The 19050-nt window shown below is 45.6% G+C and overlaps 1 protein-coding gene across 1 annotated transcript; it reads right to left on the bottom strand.

Moving 5' to 3' along the window:
* Nucleotides 1-2885: 2885 nt before the first annotated feature.
* On the bottom strand, nt 2886-5733 carry SOCS2 (suppressor of cytokine signaling 2). The gene is made up of 2 exons (XM_064510235.1): nt 5006-5733; nt 2886-4322 (listed from the first exon to the last, which is right to left on the bottom strand). The coding sequence occupies exons 1-2, from the start codon at nt 5121-5123 to the stop codon at nt 3874-3876; spliced, it is 567 nt and encodes a 188-aa protein (XP_064366305.1). The 5' UTR covers nt 5124-5733; the 3' UTR covers nt 2886-3873.
* Nucleotides 5734-19050: the final 13317 nt, after the last annotated feature.

The following is a 19050-nucleotide window of genomic DNA, read 5'->3' as shown; positions in this document are numbered from 1 at the left end:
TTTTACAATTCAAAAATAAACAAAAAAACAAACCTTGTCTTCTAGTGAACTATTTTCCTTCTCAGTAATAATTAGAGATTGTTTATCTAGAATGTGATTACATAAAATATAATTAGGACAATACTGACGAGATCAGATTAAAATAAAATTACTTCTAATGCAATGGGTGCAGCTGCTTGGTTACATTCCCACTCTACCCACCCATGTTGTGGTTGAACCATTTTCTGTCTCTGGTGATAATACAGCAGCAAGGAAATACCCAGACAACTAAAATGGAGCCATAGTTCACACCTCTGCTAGGTTGATTGCTCAACTTTGTAAAGTCACCAACTCTGTTTTTATCATCCACCTTGCAATTTTTTTTGTCATCGTTGTTTTTCAAGCATCACCTGTTAGGACTGTAGGATTCTCAGCTTTCCTGTAATTAAAATGAGGAAGTTTCCAGCCACTGACGTTCCAGAGAGAAGCTGGAAGATTTGAATCAAGAGTCAAAAATGAAAAACCAAACCAACACCCAGTGGAAAAAAAAAAAAGCCTTATGGTCAAAGTCTTTATCATGATTTTTGGTACCTTGACTCACAGTTGTCGTACACTTGAGATCGGCTTCACTGAACCATCTGTGCTAGTGGTTCAAGACGACATATATCAGTTGCAAGTCATTTGTGGAATCTGAAGGGCCAGTGACATAAAGGCTAGTGCTTTGAATAAGCCACAGCAACATCCACAAGTCAAAAAAGCACTGGGTCATTTTTAAAAATGTTTGCACAATGTGATCATGCCCTAAAATTCACAGGCTCTGCACCCAAGATTTTTGCACTACTGTAATCTAATCCCTTGTGCTATGCCAGGATTTTTATTCTGGAATAAATCATTCCTCTGTGCTGCGTGAGAACGAAGCAGAGCTTGCAGCAAGCTGTAGTAAGATTTAGTTTTACTAGTGTAATGCATCAGCCCCTAGGGCTGGCATCCTGACGGAGACGAGAACTGTGCTTCATACAAAGAGGACTAGTTCCCCCTCCAGTCTGTTCAAAATATTGTTCATTGCTTCAAGCACATCGTAACTACAGACCCTATATGTTCCTCCACGGTGACTAACACAAAGGACCAGTCGGCGTGCCGAATGTTTCGTGACGTGATTCCATGTGGTGGGAGCTACTCCCGATTAATTATGCGAATTGCCCCTTCCGCCTCACCAGCACTTCTTGTCTTTCGCCTGCCATTTCCTCCGGTGCTTTGGAAAACAGTAAAAACCTAGTAAAAGCTCCAGCGAGCTACTCTTTATCTGCCCTATATTGCTCTTCAGAGTATGGCTCTGCCAGGAGGTGGATGCTGCCTATGTCTGCCTACAGCAAGCCGTCAGCAAAGAGCTGTCCCTCAGTTCTCATATGTAACACACAGGCGTCTCACTGCACGCCAAGGCGGGATGCTCCCCTTCTCAGTTTGCTTGTTCCACCGTTAGTACTCCTGATTTTAATATCCTTTGGCCAGGGGCTAGCCTTAAGGGAACTTTTCAATATAACACATTCACCACTGAGACCCCAACTATATCATGGCTAACTAAAGTTAGGTATCACACTAGCAAAGGTGACAGTCTTTGCTAAAAATGCCCAGTAATACAAGCCTAACATAGCAGGGTTAACACATTTGCTTACTGCAACAGAAATTATTCTGCGTCGTAGCTGTCTTCTCTTGAGGTAGAGCTAGACAAAAACTGTAAGAAAATAGATTCATGAGAACGAAAGCATTCCCAGGAATATGGTTGTCTCCCTGGCACCGTTCACAGGGAAAGCTCCTCAGCTCCTGGGTGGAAGTTCCTAGCAAGACAGATGACAAGCACAGAAAAATCATGTGATTATGACACATACCTGGAATACAAGAGCTCTCCTGGGACGGGAATCGGAGGGTGCTCGCCACAGTATGGGAAGAACTTCCAACAGTCTGCTACATTTGGCAGGGCATTGGAAAAAAATTTACATAACACAAGCTTTTGTTCTGTTTTTCAGGAGAAAACCTCCCCTCAACCCATCTCAGTATTAAAGCTTGCATTAAAAGGGGGGAAAGAAAATTGAAGCTGTGGAGGAAGAGGGAGAAAAGCCGCATTTCCCACAGAGGGAACAACAAAGTACCAACTATTTGCCATATCAAGGGGCTATCCCCTCTGCCTCGAATTCGTGCTGTTTTCCCTGTCTCACAGCAGAGCAGCTCCTTTCTGCCAGCGTGTTTATGACAGAACTGAATGCATAACACTGAAAGTTTGGATGCAACAAAATAAGTTGCTCATTGCCTCAGAGCTTACAAGAAGTGGCACAGCATCTTGACAGTAGTACAGAGTAGTTAAGGAAAACAAGAAGATTATTTTATGTTGTTTCTACTTCAGCCTGGGCAGGGCTAGATCACAGCAAGTCTTGACAACCCTCCTTGTTCAAACACAGGTCTATTTGCTTTAATTAAAGTAAGCTAGGGAAAGAGTTAAAACTGTGAAATTGTTGACTGAGAATGAATATGTGCCCTAGTTTCTCTCTTTACTACTCTCATGTTACTCCCACCCTGGATTTTTCTTCTATTAATAATTTTCATGTAGACTGAGGAATGGGTACATGAGCGTCTTAGTCCCATCTTCCCACGTGGCGGACTGCTGTAAATACAAAAAAATGATGTTCTGTGCTAACACTTAACAAGGGGAATTCAGCAGGCAGCCTCTAAACCACTAATCTGAACGTAATCCTGCTATACCTTGAGCAGTACTGCAAAGGCAAAGTACAGGGAACTCATTACTGATGATATGTGTACACTTATTTGAGTATTCATTTTGTTGGGAAAGAATATAGGTTCACAGGATCACTGTTTCCTGAACAGTAGCAAATCCATACATACAAAGATTGAGATATTTGTGCAATTTGGTTTACTTTATTGAGTAATAGTCTGATAGCTACAATGGTGAATTAGAAAAAAACAAACAACCTCAGAAAAAAACCCAAATCCGGACTTCCCCATATTTTGGGAAACAAGCTGAAGAAAACTTTCTACACTGTAGAAGACAGCCGTAACTGCTGATATCCATGCTTTGACATTGGAACTGAGCAACTGCAAGTCTGCAGCATAGAGTCCAAAAGCCTCAACCAAAAGAGGCTTAATAGTAATAACATGGATATATCACCACAGGGAAGATGTTAACATGTTAACAAAGATTCTGGGATACCAATCTGGTATAATCAGCGACATATACTGAGTTCCTATGAAAGATGTGGGATTTCACCTTAAAACCAATTTTTAGAGAGCTTTGAAAAACAATGTTTTAAATTGATTACTTACAGTACTCCTTTGCTTGAAGAAAAGCACGAGGATTACAGTTCAATAAAAACTGAATAGATGATCACTTTTTGGACTGGATTTGATTGGTTGCATAACTTTGGCAAGATTATCACAGTGTGATCCAGTTAAATTTTCAGGATTATACAAGCACCAGCACCAAATTAATCTTGGAATCAGACAACTGAGATACTTATTCACTCTGATACATCTTCAACTACTTTTGCAGTCTCTCCCCCACCACCACTTCAGCTAGCATTTGATAGTTAGTGCAGTATTTTACGCCATTGACAAAGCAACACAATCCGGACAGATTCCTGGCTTCTCTCTCCTCACAAGATAACACGCCACCTTGTCGAACCCTCAGAAATGCAAGCTGGGATTACTCTACATAAAGTCTTCCTTTGTGGCATCTGAAATAAAAACCTTTCCCCCAGAACTGCCACTGTTTTGATAGTCAATTCCATGCCGAGTAGTACAACTGGTTACTCAGTTCTTTGGCCGATGTTAAAGAATTGCATTCAAAAGTTACTCTACATTAGAGTCATTTAGAAAAGTATATATTTATACCTGGTACTGGTACTCTTTCAAGTACTCTTTTAGTCTTGTTGGTAATGGCAGTTCCCAGATCTGATTTGTACATTTGTTTATCGTTATTCTGCAGCGATGTTGCAGAGATGGAGCGGATGTATAGAGAGGTTTGTTCAGGTATAGATGAACTGTTCCGTTCGAAGGTGTTTCGGTTCTGTCCTTGCACATAAGCACGTAGTACTCAATCAAATGCACCACGCTGTTGAACTGCTTAAGTCTAGACCTGACACAAGTGATAGAGTCCAGCCTGAACTTGCCATCCTGATACTCTATACGTAGATTGGTCGGTCCTGCTGATGTTTTTACTGAAATAGTCAATAGATATTCTGAGTGTGAGCTATCTCTAACCAAGAAAGTCCCTTCAGGGGCATCCTGTAATCTCTCTTTGGCTTCAGCGACACTCATGTTGCCCCAGTACCATCCTGTTAAAAGAGGAAAGAGAAGCTTTATTCATCGCTGCCCGTTCGCTTGCTTAAAAACCTACCCTTTGCCCGATACATTGCCTCTGCTGCTTGAAAGCCGAAGTCCCGCAGACTTTGTAGACATGGAAGCGGTGTCTGGATTTAGGCTTTGCAGCGCGGCTCGTTCGGACACGAGCCCTGAGGCTCGCCCGGCCCCGCGCCTGCCCGCGCGGCCGCCGCCACCCACCTCCCCGCCGCCGCCGCGACCTGCGCCGCTCCGGCCCCGCGGCCGTGCTCTGCAGCGGCACCGCAACGCCTGACACGGGGAGAAGGAAAAAGAGCAAAAAACCCGCTTGCAGTGCCTCTCGCAGCGACCCCAGTCGGCTGTGCGGGAGCGGGAAGCGAAGTGCGAGCGAGCGACCGAGCGCGGCGACCCGCGGCGGCGGCGGGCGACACCCGCGCGGGGCAGGAGCGCGCCCGCGGGGCCAGGTGCGCGCCCGCCCGCGCCGCCGCCGCCGCCGCCGCCGCCGGGGGATGCGCCGCCGCCGACCGCGGGGCCGGGCCGGCCCGCACGGCGCTGCCGGGCGCCCGCCGGGCCGCGGCGCTGGCGGCGCGGGCTGCGCTTTCGCTTCGGCGCCCGCAGCCCGCGGAAGGGCCGCGCCGCCGCCGCCGCCCGCGGGGGGCTCCGCCGCCGCCGCCCTTACCTGCCCGCCGCAGCTCCTCCATGGCCGCGGCCAGGCGCGCCGCCTCCCGGGACTCCTCCGCCGCCGCAGCCGGGCGCCGCCGGGCGCTCTCCAGGGGCTCGGCGGAGCGCAGGGTCATGGGGCCGCGGCGGGCGCGCAGGGCGGCCGGGGGGCTGCGCTCCGCCGCCGCGGTGCTCAGCGCCGCGCCGGGGGCATGGCCGGCCGCGGCGGCGCCTGCGGAGCGGAGGGAGAGCGCGGTTAGCGGCGAGCCCCGCTCCCGGCGCGGCCGCCCGGGAACTTCCCAGCATCCAGAGGAGGGAGCCGAGGCGAGGGATCACCTCCCGGCTGCGCGGGGGAGGGACGTCTCCTCCCCACCCCCCGCCGCCGGCCCGGCCCCGGCCGCCCTCCGCCGCCGCGGAGGTGGGCTCGCCCCGGCAGGTCCCCGGCGCGGGGCTGCGCTGCGCTGCGCTGCGCGGGCGGCGTCCTGCTCCCCGTGCCGCTAAACCCGGGTGGTGTTAAAATAAAGTGTCTCCCCTCGGCTGCAGCGGACGGGACGGGCGCAGAGAGCATCCTCCTCCCCCGCCGGTCGCTCGGGGGCTGCGGGGCAGAGCGGGGCTCACCAGCCGCCGCGTTAGGGCGGCTCCGCGGCGGCTCCCCGGCACCAGAAGCTCCCGGCGGAGCTCAGCAACTTTTCCAGGTTAAACTCCGTCCTTCGGGAAGGCGACGCGCCCCCCGCCGCGCCGCAGCACCGCCCGCCGCCGTCCCGGCCCGCCGGCACCTCCCGGCCGCAGGTGCCTGCCGGCTCCGCGCCCGCGGCGCCCCGAGCGCAGGCGGCGGCGGCTCGGCCGCGGCCGCGCGGGCGCAGGGGGCCCGGCGGCGCCCCGCTTTCGCGGGGAAGCGCCGGGATCGCCCCCTGGTGCCCAGGCAGCGGGGCTCGCGGCGGCGGCGGCGGGCGCAGGGCGCCCCCGCGAGCAGCAACCTGCCGCGGCCGGCGGGGCAGCCCGGCCGCAGCGCCGCTCTCGAGGAACGCGCGGCCCGCGGGCTCCTCGCGGCGCGGCACTCACCCGGCTCGGCGGGACGCGGCGGCGGCGCCGCCTGCGGGCAGGGCGGCCGGGCCGGCGGCGTCAGGGGGCCGGCGGCATCGCCGGAGCCGCGGAGCGGCGGAGCCCGGCCGGCGGCCGGCGCTGCGGCGGCGCTGCCCGCCGGCCCCGCAGCCGCGGGGGGCCGGGCCGGCGGCGGGCGGGCGCGGAAGGGCCTGCGGGGAGCCGGCGGGGAGCCGGCGGCGCCGTGCGGGCAGCGAGCAGCGCCGGCGCCGCGCTCACACACGCGCGCCGCGGCGGGAGGCGGAGGATCGCGCCCGTGGGGAAGCGGCAGCGCCCGCCCCCCCTTCCCCCGCCGGGGCGGGCGGGCAGGAGCGGGCGGCCTGATCCCGAGAGGGGGGGCGCCCCCCCGCTCCCCACCTCCCGGGAAGGCGAAATACAACGGCTGCTTTCCAGGAACTTTCCAGGAACCGCATCATGTGACAGGCGCAGCTCCGCCGCCTGCACCGCTTTCAAGGGGAGCCGCAGCCGCGGCCCCGCGGGGAAGCGCCCCGCCGCCTGCGGCCGGAGCCCGCCGCCGCGCTCCCCTCTGCCCCCGCCCGCCACCTCCCGCCGCCCCCGGGCCGCCACCCCGCCGCCCTTGCCCTGTCACGCCGCGGCCGCCTCCCGCCCCCGCCCGCACACGCGCACGGTGGCCGAGGCCGCGCTCAGCAGCGCCGGACGCGCCGCTCGCAGGTCAGTGGCCCGCGCAGCGCCGCTGCCCGCGAAGTGCCGGCTGCCGCGGCCCCCTTCCCGCCCCTCCCCTCCCCCCCCCCGCGAGGCGCGGCCCCGGCGCCCGCCCGCGACGGCCGCTCAACGGTCGCCGGCGCTCGGGCGGCCGCGCCGCGCGGAGCCGGCGGGCGGCACCTCCTGAGGTAAAGGCGCGAGCGGCGCGGCCCGGGGGCCGCGGGCACCTGAGGGCGGGGGCGGCGGGGCCGGGGCCGGCGGGGCCGGGGCCGGGGCCGGGGCCGGGCCCGCCCTCGGGGCCGGCGGCGCTTCAGGGGACACTGCCAGGAGCTCGGTGCCAGGGACGGCAGCAGCTGAAGCTCCTGGGACACCCCACCCTGGTCTCCACCCCCTTCACCCTCCAGCGCTAAATACCTCGTTGCTACAAACAGCCATTATCCCGTGGTGCCGTTTGTGCGTGCGTCTCCCTCCCGCCCTCTCTATATCTCTGTGTGATTTTTAATGTGCCGTAAAGCTGGCTTTCGGTGCAAAAAAAAAAAAAAAAGAAAAAAAGGGATTTATTGTGTTGTTGGGTGCTGCTAGTTAAGCAGCCACCTTTCGCTGCTGCTGAGGCAGGCTGAAGTTGCACTGATTGAAAAAATAAAAAGAAAAGGAAAAAAAGAAACAAAGCAAAAGTAGCCGAAAGTAGCCGGATCGGGCTTACCCTCATCCATGCCACTGGTTAAGTCAAGATTCGCTTCAAATAAACGGCAGCATTTAGACGGGGAGCAATTTTCGGGCTCGAAAGCAGAAGAAACTAGGAGCGTGTTTGTTTGTTTGTTTGTTTTAAAGTCCCCAGAAAAATCAATGTAAGATGATACCAAATCATGTCTATAAAAAGCTGGGGGGGGGTGGGGTGGGGGGAAGCCAAGCCTGTATTATCAGGGAGACAGAGAAGTGGGTATGTATTAAATGTCACAGCCTTTGTCTGCTGGAAGCAAGCAGCCTGGATGGTGGAGCCTAGCACTCGTAATTTCAGTTTTAGCGTTAGTATGCTTTCTCGAGGGAAGAGCTATGTGTGACGGACACACAAGCTCCCCAGTACATAGAGAAAGTCTCTGATAGGTCCGCTTGTGCTTCGATTCATACTTATCAGTAACTCCTGAAATTTTTTAAAGCATTTTTTTTTAAATCTGACCATGGAGAACTATTCCAAACAGCTCTTGTAACACATATTATTTATAATTTTAAAACATGATTCCTGAGAATATGGATGAACAGACAGCATTAGAGTTAATACTTCTCTTTTTCTTAAAAGTAATTGCTTTATTTAATTATTAAACAGACTCATCTGAGAAAAAAATTACTTTGTTAAGTGACTTGGTCAGTATGGTTTCATCTGTTTGTAATGTCTCAGTACTTTCAGATTTAGTTTGTTTGGTTCATGAAAAAAGGTGGTTTTAATCACTGACAACACTGCAGATTCAAAATGGGGTCTGAAAAACAAACATGGTCTTTCTTGCTTATGTATCGTAAGAGATGACATAAAGCAATATAGATTTTGAAAATCATTGTTGTTACTGTTTTCATCTGTGCTGTTCGGATAGCCTCAAATTCAGCCTCCAATTACTCTTTTGGAATCCACTAGTTTTTCTTTGCATAGCTATGAGAAGGAGACAGAATTAACGGTTCTGCTATTCATGATGTGAGATCTTGCATAAAATCTAATCTACTTTTTCAGAGTTGCACTGGCTTCCCAATATTCAGAAGATTTAAAAAAAAAAAAAGCAACACAAATCTCTTTTTATAACTAAAATATTTATCTGTAAGTATTTGCGGGCACAAAGCTCTTAATCAAAAATATGTTATTTTGGTATAATAGCATTCATATTTAGGACTATTCCTTTAAACTTCACTAATTCCTCTTAGAGATATGTCAATAATCTTGCCTAGACCCAAAGCTGCTTTTTTTTTACAGCTTTGCTGTAGTTCTCTTTTCCTATTTTATTTATTAATGGTATTTTTATGTGGATAGTATCTCAAGATTTCCTTTGCTTTTGCTGTTTATTCATCACTTCGAGTCATAATAATTTGTTTCTAAAGCCACAGCTGGCTGCTGTAAAGGCACAGAGAGGAAGACCATGATTTATGTGGTGAATGAGAAACAAGAACAGAAGGCTGTAATAAATATTTGTTACTTAAAACTTCAAATATTGTTATGGAAAAGAAAGAATAAAAATTAAATAGGCAGTATATCAGCAGGATCTGTTCTAAATAGAGTTTTGTTAAATTTTCCATGAGAAGTTAATATCTCTTAAAAACAATACTGAAGATCTGCTAAATTTACAAGAGTAGTGAAATTCAGACTTAAACCTGCAAATCAATTTTTAAATCACACTTTTGGCACCTCATAAGAGTACTTCAGTTCATGGTTACATTTATCCAGTGATTTGAGACTTCCATAAGTACTATAGGCTCAGTGGGATAAGTTAATATTTCAATGTTCCTTTCAACAATGTTAGTTAGCTAGTTTCCTCCACTGTCTGTGTGGCTTTCTCCGACAGTCATAGGGGAGAGAAAAATATTTTTTAAGTGTAAGAAAAGGTGATTAAATTAAATTAATTTGGGGATTCTGGGCCACGTGGTGTTTTAAACTACTTCAAGTTACTTCTTAGCTTCTTTGGCATCAGGATGCTTAATACATACTTTGTCTGCTCTACGTGTTTTACTGGATAAAAATTGGAAAGAATGGAGCAGGAGAAAGATGTGAAATGGAGAAAGGATAGAAAATAAGCAGCATGGAGATCTCAGACTCTGAAAACTTAGCTTTCAGTCGTGTAAACAGAGTAGGGTTTTAAATTTGCCATGCTCCGAACAGTAGTTCTTCTAAACAGGGTCACAGCTATGAAGAGAAAATTAGTTTATGTAAACAGGGATTTTTAATTCAAAATTGCAGTTTGAACTAAAAAAAATGCTTTATTTTTAGTCTGTTTATTTCAGGATAGAAATTCTAGGACAAATATTACCTGTATATATACAGTTTTGAATTCTTCTGAGCCAGTTCTAGAGACTTATCGTCGGACTGGAGATGAAATGCACAAAATTCAGAAATCTCTGATTCTTTTTCCAGATGCTTTCTATTGCACATGAATGTTTTGGTTTGAGCAGTATCTCATCCATATAGTAGATATTTTTAATCAAGAATTAGATTAATAGTGAGAACATTAAGAGTTCCTGAAGATCACAAGCAGAATATAGTAGAGTTTCTGACTTGTTTTCAAATGTATGTGTTCACAAGAAGGAGGGGAGGTACTAGCAGATTTATTTTTTTAAAATTTTTCCTTTAGGCAAAAATCCTTTCCATGACCAAGGAAGGAGGCAACAGTATTTTACAATAGTGTGAAGTGCTTTTCACTAGTATTTTTTTTTTAATTTGTTCCTGAAAAGTATGCTAATTTTACTTGAAAGGCTAGCGTACTGATTTATTTATATAACATGACATGAAAGGAGGAGGGGGGTGATGCATTTTTGGCTTAGCTGATTTTGCTAAATTTGCTTTGATTTGCTAAAAAGGCTTAATCCAGCTACCTGAAAGAATAAAAGGGGCCTTTCCTTGCTCTCTGCATCTTTACTTCCTGAAGATGCAGGATAGAATATCCAGGTCTCCAGATGCTGAAATACCATTTGGTCAGATAAAATCTGCTTTAACTAAAAATAGTGCTTGTCAGATATGTGTGTTTATTGACCATATTTTGACAACTATTTACCTGAACTGAAATTAGTAATATGTAACTGCCACAGCACCTCCCTGTCCTGTGATTACAGCGATAAGCAAATAAGATTCCTTGGGCTAGGAATATGAATATTTCTGAGAAGTATGAATAAAATGCCTTTATCTCATGCAAATTAGAACAAATTAATTGTAGAAACACACCAAGAACAAGATCTGCAATGCAAGCCCTTAGAGACTTTCTCACTGTAATCAGGAGGAAGGTTGGCTTATTTCACAAAGAGTTCCTAAAACATAATAAATACAGCAGAGAGAAAACAAGTATTTTCGTAAATGGGATCATTCTGCTCTGTCCAGCTGCCGAAGGAACAGAATGTTTTGATGAAAAAAATTATGATGTATACCAAACAGTTTTACTCTTAGCCAGCTGCCACCTTATTTCCTGCCATTTTTATCTATTCAGATATGAAGGCTTTCTTTTTCTTAAGAATATATGTTTGTTAAAGGAGAATAATCAGAAATTCAGTAAATAATTTCCATGAATCAATGGTGTTCTAAAAGAAAATTAGCACTTGTAACTTAAAAGCAAACCATCAGGAGATAGCACTAAAAGAGCAGAATGTTGAAATAATATCCAGATTATTTTCTTTCACAAACTGTCAAGAAAAAGAAGGATCATTTCCTTCAGTGCAGTGAATAGGTAGGCAGATAATCACCAGCAAGCATGAACTTCTGATCATAAAAAGATGGCATTTAGATCCTTCTCTCATCTCATCATGTGGTTTATACTATTTAAAATTTATTGTAGCATCTAAAGGCCTCAATAGCATTGGGCAGGAGGTTTTCTAGACACACTTAGGATCTTTAATTAAAAACATGTCAAATGTTTTATAGTTTCTCTTGTTGCTCATTGTATGTTGTATAGTTTCTCTAATTGCTATTTACAATTTAAAGTAAAAACAAATTAACATGAAAATAATTTGGCTATACTTGCTAAGGGAAAGTGGGATGTGGTGACACAGGGAACTAAGTATAAAAAAGAATTTACATAGCACTTTTCACCTTTAATATATTAGGCTTCTTTATAAACAGTGAGCTGGTCTGTTCTATCACTTTGTTGTTTTGTGAAGTAATATTCAATTTCACTCTAAATAGAATTATCTAAGTATTGCTGAAAGTTACCTGAAGATAATTTGCAAATATACTTACTTTGACAGCATTCTCTTTCCTATTATACTTCCTTTTTATAAATACGATAGTAAAAAAAAGAGACTGCTGGCAAGAACCATTATGAAAACAGTCATTTTAAACAACTATTAGGAGAATATTTATTGTGAATTTTACTATTCAGATTATAACAGTATAAGATGCTGTGACTATAATATTTATTCACCTTGTTTTTTGGCTGAAATGGTGTGTATATTCCTGAGAAAGAGTGTATAGATGTATATAGGTGTACATATACACATACACCTATACATGCATACATTCACACACACACTTACGCATGTGTGCACACACACACTTCGAAGTTCTGGATTTTTGGAGAAATATACATTCTTGTCTTTGTTTTTAGCAAAATCCTAGAGATAGCATAGCTGAAAGCACTGTGAAATTTTGCATTCTTGTCTTAGATGTTGCCAGAAAAAACAAGCTTTTTATACTTGAGGAGGCTTGAGATGCTTTATTGCCAATTGCTAGCCGTACTTCTCAAAGTAAAAGCAAGGAAGTAATGTCTGTGAAACAAGCTTTTTCTGACAGACAGCGTGCAGACAGCTTTCTTATGCTCTGCCTATCTACAAGTAATTCAAGATTATTTATTGACAAAGAGTCAGCACTGAAACTAATAGGGAAAATTAAAACAGGTGATACAGTGGCTATCTCCAAAGGAGAGAGTTTTGAGTGCAAAGTAAAATGAAGATGGTATCAAAAACCAAACTGGGTTACATGTTTCTGAAGAAGCCCTCCCGTCAGAATAAGATTGATGTTAAATCACTGTTCTAGTTCTTGTATTAAAGATGGTTTAATTCACACAGAACTATTTGGCTTTGAGGATGAATTCCTACAATTAAGCGTTTATGATTCAAAGTGCTGCCACTGAAAGCAGACAAATGAGTATTATTTCAGGAGTACTCTGAATCATTAAATGAGTTGTAGGACCTTTTCCTGGGCATGAGCCACTTTTAAATTTTAGGCTAAGATACAGGCTACAATAGACTTCAGCATAAGGCCTGACATGTTGATGTATTTGGGAGACTGAATAACAGGATAATATGTGTTAGTGTGTTTATATATTTTAAACTTCTTACAGTTAATTAAAGATATGCAGCCCATTGTACATGTACATATGATGCATATATCAAATACATATTTCAAAATAGTGCATGAAGTGTTAGTGCCAAATAATGAATTTAACTTGCCCCTTGTGAGTTGACTTCTTTTGGCTTAAGATAGACATGGCTACTTTCCCTGCTTCATTAAAAAGAGGCTGGACATGAAATATCATACTCACAAACCTGAAGAGATTGTATAAAAACAATGTTGACTGCCAACTACCTCTTTTTAGTTATCATGATTAGTGTTTGCCTTTTGTCTTGGGAACAACTGATTGACAGCTTGGGAGAAGCTGAAGTGAAATACAGTCTGTCTGGAAGTCTACAGTCTGTCTGCTGTCTGAAATACAGCATTTTGGGGGCTCAGCAGAAGACGTAAGCACAGAGCTGTGCTTCCTGGTTAAGGAAAGCACACTGGTCTAGTTCTCCACTTCTTGGCTCAGCCTGCCCATTCCCAGGATTGCTCGTCCCTCTGTAAGTACTTTTAACAGATATGTAGAAGATAAAGCTCTGACTCCAAAACAGTAGTAGATAAAATTGGATGGACTACTTGAAGCAGTTGCTGTCTTCCCTTACCCTGTACCTGAACCATCCTTCCCATGGCTTTGACAGAGTGCTGCCTGCAGCAGGGATGACAAATTAACTCATGAAGCTGCTGCTCCTAAACAAATTCAGCTTTCAGTCTGGTGCATAAGGATCAACCCCAGTTTCAGTGGTGGGCTCAAAACTGCCATTGTTCAGGAGCAGCTTCATGAGCTGTTCAGTTGTGAGGTGGCAACTTCTGTCACGGGGTGGGGTGAATGGTTGGGGATGAGAGTAGAAACTTCTTTAGCCATCTGATTTTAATCCCTCACCATATGTGACTTGAAGTCCTTAGATGCCCTCTACTGCCATATACCAGAATTAACAGATGGCTCTCTTCATATTTGCTGGTGAGGTTTGTTATTATCTCGCTGTCTTTGGACATCTTCGCTGTAAATGAATGGGGGAGGGGAAGTAATATGCAGAATTATTATAAAATAAGCAAAGCTTTTTTATAATGTGTAAGTTTCGGCTAGACTTCTGACTATTCAGTGCCGTCGTCCTGTATTTCAAATTTTTTTAACGCTATTTTTAGCTTTCTCTTCAAAGCTCACTTCTCAGATAAATTATCCCTCTGGGAATAAATTCGATCCAGAAGGATGCCTGAGGCACAGCAGAATTTTTCCACAGTGTTTCAGGCCACATCATTCTAGACGGAAGGAAGCTGCAAAACCTGCTGCTGTGGATCAGTCTTTGTTCTGGGAAGGAACTGAAGGATGAATTTAGCCATTGGATGTATCTTTTGCATGAGACATGGGACCGCATGCAAGAGCATATATCTAAAATGGAACAAGAATGAAATTTCTGTCCCACATATTTGTCTTTGCTATGACAATTTTTAGTGTGCTGGCAGGCACAAAGCCATCTCAAGTCAAACAGAACTGACCCTGAGGGAATCTAGAGGATCTCAGATTAAAAGGACCTGTCAATGTTCAAGTGGTTTTGCCGTGCTTGAGCTTTACCTATTTGTTATATCAACTGCTTTTCCCTCCTGTAAAGAAAATCCAGCAAAATCAATCCCACTCTTAATTCCCCACATCTCTAACACTGATTTGACTGAGTGGGTTAGTTTCCATATGAAATCAGCAATTCTGTTTTGTAGACATTTTTGAGCATGCCTAAACTTTTTGGAGAACTGCCTGTTGGCATTCATGATGATGATATAGTGATGATACAGCTGACAGGCAGGCGTGCTGGAGGAAGTGGGAGCTTCGCGGTGGAGCACATGGCAGAGAGCAGGCATCTGCCCCAGGTGAGGGAAGGGGGACATGAGCAGAGGGCCTCTGCCAGCCTAATAAAAATACAAAGCTTGGGTTCATTGAAGGGGTGAGCTGGGACTTTCAGATATTTGAAGACCTATAGCTCTCCAGTCCTACCCAGGGGAACGCACCTGTAGGGAAGATATTTCCTTGCTATGCCAGTGTTCTCTTTGCTGCCACTTTGCATGCAGGGGGATCGAAACTAGAAACTAATTTGAGTGCGAGCCCACAGCCCAGATATCTCTCTGTAGCAATGTCTAAACTAATAGGGACTATGGTGGCACCCTGTGCAACAAGGCAAGGCCCTGAGCAAGAGATCTGAAGGTGGGAGTCTGCCCTACATAGTCTGGTCCAAAAACTTGATTTCATTTGGATCCAGGTGATTTAGAAACACATGGATTGGACACACTTGCAACAGACTGGTTGCAAATAAAGAGAAATCTGGAAACACCACCTTATTAATTTTGCACGGATATATTTTTTTAGAGACTGTCTGTAAGGGACTCCACCAACTGTTGCCAAGTGGTGAGGTCTGCCTAACTTATCTTGGGTGAAAGAAGAATTTACTGTATTATAGGTATTTTTTTCTTTCCTATCTGTCCAACAAAGTGGTACACAGATCTGTTAAAACTATGGAATCTTCTTTGGAATAAGGTGAGTCTGAGAACTCTCTGGAACTACTACCTGGAATATGATAGCATTTGATGACACCATTTATGAGGCAGAAACTTTGTATTATAGAAACTGCATGACTATTAAAATATATTTCTTGCCCACTAACTGAAGCCACTTTCCAGAAGATAAAATAATGTAGTAGTGCTCTCACTCTGTCATTCCACCCATCCCACAGCCTGATGTGATATAAGTAGCAGGTGAAGAGCGTCTTACATGCTAGAAAATACAGTATTTTACACTGACTTTCATCCTTTGCTTTCTTTTCTCTCCAGCATGGTCCTCTACTTTGGGCCATGGTGGTCTAGGGTATGCTGCTTTCACTGTTCAGAAGCTAATTTATCTTTTTCCAGAACGTAATCTCAGACTAACAGAAGTCCGCAGCAAAATCTTGCCGTCAGTGGGAGCTTTGTTGCATGAGGCTATTCCTGAAAACTCCTGGCCTTTTAGCCATTGCATAAAAGGCTGAAACATGAATGGGCTCATATGCTTCTGTTTTCAGCTTGTTCATTCCTTCATAGCTCCATCTTTTTCCAAGACATACACAAATCTCTACAAATCCTCCTGTTAGGTGTGCTATGTAATGTTACGGTTGTTAAAGAATAGTGAATTGAAACTGTCTAGAAATGGCTGCTTAGTACAACTTATATAAAACTTGCTTAGCATGAGTGGCTAGATTTGCTGAAGCCTTAGGCCAAGCATGGGAAAAGTAACGAATCTTTACTTAGTTTCATAAAAAATAGTGCCTCAGAGCTCGTTCAGGCTGGGAAGATAGGGGAGCCACATGCAGTCTGCACACCTGTGTCACCGACTCCGAGAGGGAAGACGCCAAAACAATGGGGAAAAATAAGACCTTGGGAGACAACCGCCAGACCCAACAAAAACAGAGGTACAACCGTCATCAGAGACTGCAAAAAAACAAGAATAAGGAGAAAAACAGCTTGCCTCAGAATGACGATGAGACCCAATGAGGAGCAGGAGACCCCAGACCAAAAAATTATTATTGGTCTAACTATCGCGTGAGGGGTGGGAAATGTAAGTCGAAAAGACTATAATTACCCAGAATTTGTTTATGTTAGGGTCCCTCTTCGGAGGCACCCAGCTCGAGCTGTAATTATGGCACGCGCATGATTAAAATTATCTGATTTGTTGCGGGAACCTAGGGTCGAGCCCTGTTATGGTGGCCGACAGGCCTAACTTCCATAACAATGGTGGCAAATCTGGGAAGCTGTAGTAATTTATGCTATCTGACAATGTGATCGGTTGCATGAATTTTTACTAGGTCCATATTTTCCCAGGTTCTTCATATTGGCAGATTTTTTCTATCCATCAAGGAGTGGAATCCCATGCCCAGAGAGTGCAAATAACCAAGCTGTTTCCACTTGTTTTGCATGTATGTACTTAACACCTCAAACCAGAGTTTTCCTAGAAGTTTTCACAGCCTAGTCAAAATTTCTACTTGGTCACAGGTATTGGTGAGATGTTAATGAAACCTCTCTGGACTAGCTGACGGAAAATACAGCAACAAAAGAATTCCCCAAAGAAGACCAATCGGTTATGCTTCTAGAACAATCAGTTAAAGTTTTCATTTTAATCTCTTTGGGCATTTTTAGGATCAATTCCTTAGGCTGCTGTAAGGGGTGACAGTGTGCCAGGTAAGGGGATGAAATTGTTACAAAAAATACCCTGAACTGGTAGTGCATTTCTACCAAATTCATTTATCATGTGGGTGCAGCTGAAAAGGGGAGGGGGGAAAAAAAACCAGGCAAGCTGTTTAAAGTGAAAAGCTTACTTGCCAGTGTCCCAGGTTTTTAAATGAATAAACCCTTTACCTCCTGAGAATAACTGAAAAACAGCTCTTTAACTTGTTTTCTTTTTACCACTACTTTCTTTTGTTGACATTTCACTAGTCCTGAAATGAAAACACAGCATTTTTGTTTAGAAATACCTGCATGAAGATTTTTAAGAAGTTCATGTCCAATTTTCATGTTCTCCAGAAAATACTGAAAACCTTTCACCTCATTATTTCGCCAAATGTCTTAACCTGGACCATTTCATCAGATTTTTGGATCCTCAGAAGGTGGAGAATTAGAGAACATTAACATTTAGTGACCTTTGCTTCATTTCACTTACTGTGATGTAGATTATTAAAAAAAGATGTTCATTTCTAACTCCGGATTTTTTTAAGTTATAGAAATGCACTTTCTTCTCTGCATCTTGAATTTTGCTTACCCTGGAGAAAAAAAAAAATATTTTTACAGTAGTCTCTGAACTGGACTGGAGAATCTTGAAGACTCAAGTTGTTTAGAGGGAAGAAGACTCATGTGTGTAAGTTGCTGCTCAAGAAGCCCTTACCAGCCTCATTCAGACTCAGCAGGGAGAACAGATCAAGGCCATCTGAGTTCTGGTTGTCTGCAAAGACAACGCGGGTCCCGGCTATGGGGAATCAGAGGACATGTGGGTATTTCTAAATAAGAAAAGGTCCCTGATGCCAAGAGGACTGGCTCATATTCTGCTCCCTCTGGAGCAGACTGCTACATTCGCATCCCACAGTACTCTTGGGCCCCCTATGGTGCCCCTATACACCCAACATGTAACTACCATTTTGTGCGTATCTTTCAGTTCAAAAAGTATCCAAAATAACTTGAAACTGTACCATGGCCTGCCAGACTTTTCCTAGTGTGAAAGTTAGGGTATGTATTGCATGTTCTGGGATGTGCGAATGTTTGAGGGCGCACAGTCAGCTTGGGTAGTTTGGAAGATGGTGTAGGGTAGAATCCAAAAAGATGTGATCTTGTCTGTGCAGCTCCTTGGGAGCCAGCCTTAGTGTGGGCTCTCCCCACAAGGATGTGCAGCCATAGCCTTCAAGAGGGCTAGCTGGAACAGGCTGAACCAGAACTGGGGCGAAGCCAGGAAAGTGTGTGTGGGGTTAAGCGGCCCAGAGCTCCCCAGCCTCCAGCAGCATGGATGTGCTCCAAGGGCCTCCGACTACCAGTTTGCTGCTGGGGACTCGCTAGCTGACATACAGCGTAGACCGCAGCACAAACGCTTCACTGTTACAGAAGTGTAGGGCTTTTCATGCTACATCTCCGTGAAGCCATGAGCTAAAATTTGGTCATGTTGATGCAAAACTCACAGCGCTTTCCAGAGATGTAAGATTTTGCCCTCGGAGCGGACAGCGATCCAGGGAACGGCTGCACACTGCATAGGTACTAGCCACGGCCGCTTCCCCCTGGGACTGGCTCTGCTCTTCATAGGCACGGGGTCCTCGGCCGAGGCCACTGTATCACCTTTCAGCCTTACCGTGGGCACTTTGAACTCATTTCGAATCTTTTGTCTTAAATGAATATGGCTGTATATAGTCAATGAATTGTAACCTATACAGCCAACACATGAAATACATGGTATGTTTATTTTGGTAGATGTGAACACACAAATACATGCTCTGCAAAGGGAATTTCTCTGCCTTTTTCCTTATTCTTACCTGTGCTTATGGCAAACATACCACAGAATTTTGTTTGCATTGTGCTTTTATCTGGCTAGGGAAATCCCTTTTCTTAATCCAATCCTAAAACTTGTGGAACTCTCTGCCACCCTGAATTTCACCGTCACTAATAGCAGCATTTTAACTGTATGAAAATCGAGGTGGAGGGAAAAGGAGAATTATAAAGATATGAGGTATTCTTGTGAAATAACAAGTGATTCCAGACTTAAAACCGGGTTAAAAATTACAAAATAACTATAA

The sequence above is a fragment of the Dromaius novaehollandiae genome, chromosome 1 (genome assembly GCF_036370855.1).
Source record: "Dromaius novaehollandiae isolate bDroNov1 chromosome 1, bDroNov1.hap1, whole genome shotgun sequence".
Lineage (NCBI taxonomy): Eukaryota > Metazoa > Chordata > Aves > Casuariiformes > Dromaiidae > Dromaius > Dromaius novaehollandiae.
Note: the sequence above shows the minus strand (reverse complement) of the source record. Positions and strands in the feature narration are given on the sequence as shown.